This window comes from Pinus tabuliformis, chromosome X (genome assembly GCF_031772625.1).
Source record: "Pinus tabuliformis cultivar Carrire ecotype Pingquan chromosome X, CPIR1, whole genome shotgun sequence".
In the NCBI taxonomy this organism is placed as follows: Eukaryota; Viridiplantae; Streptophyta; class Pinopsida; order Pinales; family Pinaceae; genus Pinus; species Pinus tabuliformis.
The window spans coordinates 170,706,078-170,714,206 of record NC_142308.1 but is presented as its reverse complement, the minus strand read 5'-3'; the positions used below and the strand labels follow the sequence as shown (position 1 = coordinate 170,714,206).

Here is an 8,129-nt window from a genome sequence, read left to right as displayed (position 1 = left end):
ATTAATCTTTTGTATTTATAATATTAATATGTTGGGTTTATAACATTAATCCCTTGAGTTTTCTAATTTTTTGGGTTGGTAATACTAATCCCTTGGGTTTATTAAACCCCAATATTAAGGGTTAAATATTAGCCCTAAGGTTTAATGTTAATCCCTTAGGATTATAGTGTCTATCCCTTCATTTTATTAACTTGTTGGGTTTATAATATTAACAATCCCTAGGTTTTATTGATCACTTGGGTTTATAATATTCATATTCATGTGGTTTTATCAATCCTTTGGGTTTAAAATATTAATTCCTAGGCTTTATTAATCCCTTATGTTTTTAATATTGATCCCTTACATTTTTTATCCCTTGGGTTTACTAATTACTTGGGTTAATAATATTAAATGCTTGGGTATATTTTTTCTTTAAGGTTATAATATTAATAATTCCTTTGGTTTATCATTTAATCCCCTGAGTTTAAAATATTAATTCCTAAGTTTTATTAATCATTTGATTTTTTAATATTAGTTTGTTGAGTTTATTGATTCCTTAGGTTTATTGATCTCTTGTATTTATAATATTAATAATCCCTTGGTTTTATAAAATCCCAATATTAAGGGTTAAATATTAGTCCTAAGTTTTAATATTAATCCTTTTTTTTCTAATTATTTGGGTTGGTATTATTAATCCCTTGGGTTCTTAATATTAATAATTTGTTGGGTATATTAGAATCTAATATTAAGGGTTAAATAGTAGTCCTATGGTTTAATATTAATCTGTTAGGTTTATAATGTTTATCCCTTTCGTTTATTTATTCATTGGGTTTATAATAGTAACAATATCTAAGGTTTATTGATACCTAGCCGCGCGCTGCTCTGCACAGCGGAGTTGCAACAGAGCCACAACCGCCATCGATCGACGCAGCCATGAGCGGTCCAGGGGGCGGGGAGGCCGCTCCCACCCCTCCAATCTCATCTGCAGAAGCTTTTAGCAGCCTGTTAAAACAGCAAGGGAAGAAACGCAAATCTTCAGAGGCGCCGAAGTTCATTAAGAAACTTGAAGAGATTCCTGAGATTGCTCTCCCAGAGGAACAACCGATCAAAATCGCTCTAGCTCTGGCTGACAGAGGCCTAGTAGGGCAGTTTATGGGCCGCTGGCCATCCACAAAAATCACGGACGAATGGATTCAGAGGAACTGGAGACCTCAGCTAAAAAACAATGTGATCTGTTATGCTGTGGGACGAGGCTACTTCATTTTTGAATTTACAACCAAAGAAGATCGGGATTTGGTGTTCAGAAACGGGCCGTATTTTATGGGAAATCAAGGTCTGTACCTAAATAAATGGAGCCCCGACTTCGACCCCTCCGTAGATGTCCCTAAGGAGGCGCCGGTCTGGGTTCGCCTCCCTAACCTCCCGATACATTGCTGGAGCTATCAATCCCTGCAGAAGATCGGAAATGGGCTGGGTCATTTCATTGATAAAGCTGACCACAAGGGCCAATATACCTGCGCCAGAATCTGCGTGGAAGTCGATCTGGAAGCCGGTCTACCCGAAGCGGTCAAGCTCTCAGTAGGAGAATGGCAGCATTATCAGAAGCTGGATTACGAGCAATTGCCGTTCAAATGCCGAACCTGTCATGAGCATGGACATTTCCAGCGTGACTGCCCAAAAGCTTCAGCAGGGACCACGGTTGAAGAGGAAGGATGGAAAGAAATTAAAAAGGGAAAGGTTGTCCCAAAGCCCCAGGGGCAGAATACCTCTGCATCGCTGGGGAAACCTCAATCTAATCCAAAGCCCAATGCTGATTTCAAAGATGGCTCCTCCTCAGGAGAACAGGTGGAGACCATGGAGACACAAGAGGAAACTGGAAATAAGTCGAAGCAAGTGAAAGATATTGAAGGCGAATCATCGGCTCCTCCAGTTGATGATGGTCAGCAGGGGAAAGAAGGTAATGAAGAGCATATCAGCCTCGCCTCCGAATCTGAGGAGGACTCGGAAGAGAGAGATTCTGAAACAGATAACTCGCAAGTCACTCCTATTAAATCGACAAGGGGCCGGAAATCCAAGAAGAAACAGCGTGAGGAAAAAACTTATCTAGATGTCCTACAAGGTTCTCAAAAAACCCTCAAAGGAATGATGAATACGAGATCTGGGCGCAAGAGTAACAGGGCTCCAAAAGGAGCCTCAATCCCCCAAATCAGTAAATAATGAAATACGTCTCCTGGAACTGTAGAGGATTAGGCAGCAGGTTGAAAGAGGAAGCCGTCAAAGACATAGTGAGAATATATTCGCCTGAAATCCTTCTCATCCAGGAGACTAAGCTGGAGGAACCCCTTCTCCTCCAATCCAGTAAAGTATTTTGGCAAAAAGGTCAAGGAAGAGCGGTTAGTGCAAGAGGTGCTTCTGGTGGAATAGCCACCTTCTGGAACAGCTCCATTTATGATCTCATTCAAGAAAAAAGCAGTCCCCATTGGCTTTTCACTCAGCTCCTTCACAAAGATTCTGGTCAACAAGTAAGTATGTTTAATTTATATGCTCCTGTTTTGCCAGGGGAAAAAAAATTTGTTGGAACTCGCTTCAATCTTTTCTTTCAGAACAAAATCCAGGAAATATTATCATTGCAGGGGATCTGAATGTCACCCTTGCTCTTGATGAGAAAAAGGGAGGCTCCATTGTCAGGGACCCTGCTAGAGAATGGGTTGAAGATATTATGTTGGGCTGGGACCTGGAGGATATAAAACCTACTTCAGGCAAATTCACCTGGTCCAACAAAAGATTAGCCCCAAATCATATAGCTGCCCGTTTGGACAGATTCCTTGTCCATTCATCCTTCCTGACTTGCGGTCTAATGGCCACTTCTAAAATTCTTCCAAATCTCATTTCTGATCACAAGCCCATCCTCCTTGAGCTTTCACTGGATGGTAATTTAGGCCCCATTCCATTCAGGTTCAGCCCTCTGTGGATTCAGCAAGAAGGATTTCAAGATGTAGTTTCGGATGCCTGGAATAGGCCTGTCCATGGTTCCCCTTTCTATGTGTGGGAAGAGAAAATTAGAGTTTTAAAAAGAAGTCTTAAGGAGTGGGCAAAAAGATTGGAAACACCTTCTGCCAAAAGAAAAGAATCTCTCAACAACCTTGCTGCCCATCAAACAGCAATGGAGAATAGTCCTGTAACTCAAAATCTCCTTCAAAAAGAAGTCGAGCTGCAAAAAAAGGTTCACAAATCTAGCAGGGAGGAGGAAGAATTTTGGAGACAGAAATCTAGAAATTTATGGTTAAAGTCCGGAGATAGGAACACCAGCTTCTTTCACAAGCAAGCCGAAGCCAGAAAACACTTCAAAACAGTTTCTGAGATACAATACCAAAACACAGTTATAAAGGATTTTGATGGCATCAAGAGAGCTGCTTATTCTTTCTTCAAAGATCTTTATTCGGCTCCTGAAGAAAACCCTATAGATCCCCAGGCCTATCCGATGGATTTAATTCCCAATAGCGTTAAGGATTCGGACAACGCCATGCTGACTGCTCCGATCAGCTTGGACGAAATTAAGCATATTCTGGATTCTATGGAGCCTGATAAAGCCCCAGGTCCTGATGGGTTCACTGTCAGGTTTTTCTTGGCCTGCTGGTCGACAATCAAAAAAGATTTACTGAGAATGGTCAGAAAATCCCAGAATTGTGCAAAGCTGGGCGGTGGCATCAATTCGGCATTTCTAGCATTGATCCCAAAGGAGAAAGGCGCTTCCGACTTTAGCAGATTTAGGCCCATATCATTGTGCAACTCTAGCTACAAGCTGGTCTCCAAAATAATTGCCAACAGGTTAAAGAATATTTTGCCAGCCATCATCCCTGAAAATCAAGGCGGATTCATAAAAGGAAGAAAGATTTTGGACAACATTGTGCTGGTGCAAGAAGCTGTCCATTCAAGTTGCCAAAGAAAAGAGAAAGGTATGGTTATTAAGCTCGATCTGGCTAATGCTTTCGATAGGGTAAGACATGATTTTTTGTTCAATGTAATGAAGAATCTAGGTTTCTCATCCGCCTTCATAAACTGGGTGAATGCCTGTATTGCCTCGCCATGGATCGCACCTCTGGTCAATGGCCGCTCAACTGACTTCTTCCAAGCCTCTAGAGGCCTCAGACAAGGTTGTCCCTTGTCTCCTCTCCTTTATGCTATTCAGGCCTCGGTCCTCAGTTTCCAGCTTGATCACAATCAGAAGATTCAAATTCTACCTGGCCTTAGAACGACTCAGAGGGTGAAGGATATCAATCATGCACAGTTCGCAGATGACACTTTGCTGCTTGGAGGAGCCAGCCTAATCTCTGCCAGATCCTTCAAGAAGGAGCTGGACATTTACAAATCGATCTCAGGAAGCAAAATTAACTATCGGAAATGCTCAATCTATGGCTGGAACTGCACGATTAAGGAGCTGTCTGACATTGCAAGGCTTTTAGAAATGGATGGAAATCGTAATTGGGAGTCTTTTAAATATCTCGGGATCCCAATCTTCAAAACCAAACCCAAACTGGCCCATTGGATGCCGCTGCTCGATAAGTTAAAGAACAGAATCCAAGCTTGGGGTGCCTCATGGCTGAATAATGCAGGGAAAGTCATCCTGATGAAGTCAGTCCTTATAAGTATGCCGCTTTACCAAAACTCAGTTCTCCTCGCCCCCAAATCCTTTCTCAGCAAAATGGACAGTTTGTTGAGAAGATTTCTATGGGAAGGTGGGAACAACAACGACAGAAGGATCCATTTAGTGAACTGGGAGACCATCAAGAAACCTCTTCTGGAAGGCGGCCTCCATCTGCGTAACTTGGCTGCTCAAAACCTTGCTTTGGGATCCAAGATCTTGTGGAATTTAGTTTCCGGTAAATCTAGTTGGAGCAAAAGAGTCATCTGGAAGAAATACTACCAAGGACAACGCTTGAGATGCCTGGATAAGCCTCCAAGAACCTTAAAAGGATCTCCGATCTTCAATCTCTGCAGTCATGCTATGGAGCAGTTCAGCCAGCAACTTTACTGGATCCCAGGTAATGGGAGAAAAATTAAAATCTGGGAAGATTCAATTCTGGGAGACCAACCTTTGATTCAAGTGGAGGGGCTTGCAAATATCAGAGCTTGGCTTCAGTCCTCCAACTTGCACACCTTGTGGGACATTTCCACCTGGAAGAACGATCCTGATAGGCTCTGGGATTGTTGGAATTTGGGAGAGATTCCTCATATGTTGCAGGGGGAAGCTTCACTTCTGCTGGATCTGCTTCAAGGCAAGTCTCCCTCAAAGGCCACCTCTAAAGACAAAAGAGGCTGGGGCTCCCTCTCAGGCTCTTACACAGCTGCCGAAGGTTACAAAAGTATTCTGGCTGTCCCTTATGCTCCTCCTAACCCAGCTATATGGAAATTCATATGGGATTTCCCCTCTCTCCCCAAAATTGACTTTTTCTGTTGGACTGTTGCGCACAATAGCATTCTCACCAGAGACAATTTGAGAAGAAGAGGGATGGAAGGGCCCTCCAGATGCCCCCTTTGTTTGGCTGCTGAAGAAAATGTCAATCATCTGCTGTTGCTCTGCCCTTTTGCTCAGGTAGTATGGAAGGGAGTTCTGAGGTTAAACCATGCAAATTTTGTTCTTCCAGAAAGCATCTCTAATCTATTCCGAACCTGGGTCATTCTTCCTCCCTTTTGCCTTAAAAAAAAAAGTCTTCTCAAAATAAGCTGGATGTGGATCCCTAAGTTTATATGCTGGAAGCTGTGGTTGGAGAGAAATAATAGGATTTTCAGAGGAGAAAGCTGCAATCCTACACGGGTAGTTTCCAAAATCAAAGCTCTGCTAGGCGAGGCTTTGGAAGTCAATTCTACTTCCAGGAATGAATTGAAGTTGGTCAAAGAAGAGGAGCAATGGCTCCAAGAACTGGTACCGAATCTGAACGAAAGATCCACACCTTCTGCTCCTATCCATGCCAACTGGGAGATCAGACTGGAGGAACAGGAGTTTATAAAGTGGAGATCAACCTTAGATGAATACTGTTTGTTCTTTGATGGGGCTTCTAAAGGAAACCCTGGGGCGGCAGGCAGTGGTGGGGTTCTTTTGAAACCTGGAGGATCAACAGAGTTGCGATTCCATTGGGGCCTGGGCACCGAAACCAACAATAGAGCAGAGGCTCTAGCACTGTGGCAAGGGCTGAACCTGGCAATTAATCGAAACATCCTCTCTCTCTGTGTTTTTGGAGACTCTAGGCTCATCATCCAGGCAATGTCCTCTCATAAGACTCCTCATCAGATCCATTTAGCCACTGTTTTCAAAAAAATTCAACTCTTACTGCCCAAGTTCAGGAAAATCTCCTTCTATCACATATTAAGGGGGCTCAACTCTCAAGCAGATTTGGAGGCCAATCTTGGCTCCCTCTGCAACCGAAGAGCACTGGTGGTTAATTCGAGGGAATCCTTCTGTCCTATTCCATAAGGTTCATGCTGTTCGATCTGCTGTTTCTGATCCAATGGTTATTTCGCTGCTCCGCCCTCCTCTGTTTCTCGGGTCCTTCCCTCAGGGTAATTTCAAAGCTTTATAAAGTATTGATTTCAGGTCAGACAACCCTCTTATCAATACCCCTATCTCCTGTCAAAACTCCTCTTGCGGATTCAAAACTCCTCTAAAGTCATCTCAGATCCTGACCAGAACCTACCCTGTTCTCTCACCCGAACATTGATTTCCTCTCATATCTGAACACCCTCAAAGCTTTTCATTCCCTAATGGAGGCACTCGTTCTGTAGTTTCAAGAAATGCATTTTTGTGCGATGAAGATCCTCATGTCACCTGTATATCCTCCAAAGAAACCGAGGATTCACTTAAGCTCGATTCTCCATTGCTAGCTGGTTCAGGGATTGTCCAAAGAAGTCCGTCGACCTCGGTCGTTACAGCGATCATAGCCGGGCAGCTCCTTCATCTATGCGGATTCTTCTCTTATCGAAACATCCAATGCTTCTGTAATGAATCGCCTGTTGTGTTATTTCCTGTTCTCGGCGTTAGTTTGACAGAACAGTTTATGAATTCTCTCCTTCTGACAAGCTGAAATGTAAATGCTAGCGGCAGGCAGTTTGCCGCCATAAATAAAATCTATAACCGTTAATGTCAAAAAAAAAAAAAAACAATATCTAAGGTTTATTGATCGCTTGGGTTTATAATATTAATAATCATGCGAGTTAATCAATCGTTTTTGTTTAGAATATTAATTCCTAGGCTTTATTTATCTCTTGTGTTTATTAGTTCCTTGGGTTTGTAATATTAATAATCCCTTGGATTTAATGATCCCTTGAATTTAAAATATGAATTCTTAGGGTTTATTAATCTCTTGGGTTTTTTTTTATTAGTTTGTTGGGTTTATTAGTTCCTCTGATTTATTAATCGCTTGGATTTATTAATCCTTTGTATTTATAATATTAATCTGTTGGGTTATTAATATTGATAATCCCTTGGGTTTATTGATGCTTTGTCTTTATTACATTTAAAATTCCCTAGGTTTGTTGATCCATTGGGTTTATAACATTGATCCCTCGATTTTTCCAAATCTTTAGAATGGTAATATTAATTCTTTAGGTTTATAATATTAATAATTCCTTGGGTTTATAATATTAATAATCCCTTGGGTTTATTAAATCCCAATATCAAGGTTCAAATATTAGGTCTACAATTTGATATTAATCTCTTAGTTTTATAATGTCTATGCCCTCGGTTATTAACATGTTGGATTTATAATACTGACAATCCCCATTATTTTTTGATCCCTTGGGTTTATAATATCGATATTTATGTGGGTTTATAAATCCTTTGTGTTTAAAAAAATTAATTCCTAACATTTATTAATCCATTATGTTCTTAATATTGAACCCTAGTGTTTGTTGATCCCTTAGCTTTATACTATTTTCCCTTTGGGTTTACTATTTCCTTGGGTTTATCATTTAATCCCTTGGGTTTATTAATCCATAATATTAAGGGTTAAATATTAGTTCTAAGGTTTAATACTAATCCCTTAGGTTTACAATGTATATCCCTTCGGTTTATTAACCTGTTGGGTTTATAATATTAACAATCCTTAAGGTTTATTGGTGCCTTGGGTTTATAATATTCATAGTCATTTGGATTT

The 8,129-nt window shown here is 41.0% G+C and overlaps 1 protein-coding gene across 1 annotated transcript; it reads left to right on the top strand.

Moving 5' to 3' along the window:
* The first annotated feature begins 2,836 nt into the window (after positions 1 to 2,836).
* On the top strand, positions 2,837 to 7,058 carry LOC149139005 (uncharacterized). Its single transcript, XM_089450553.1, has 4 exons — positions 2,837 to 3,807; positions 3,976 to 6,238; positions 6,369 to 6,537; positions 6,760 to 7,058. The coding sequence occupies exons 1-4, from the start codon at positions 2,837 to 2,839 to the stop codon at positions 7,056 to 7,058; spliced, it is 3,702 nt and encodes a 1,233-aa protein (XP_089306679.1).
* The last annotated feature ends 1,071 nt before the right edge of the window (positions 7,059 to 8,129 follow it).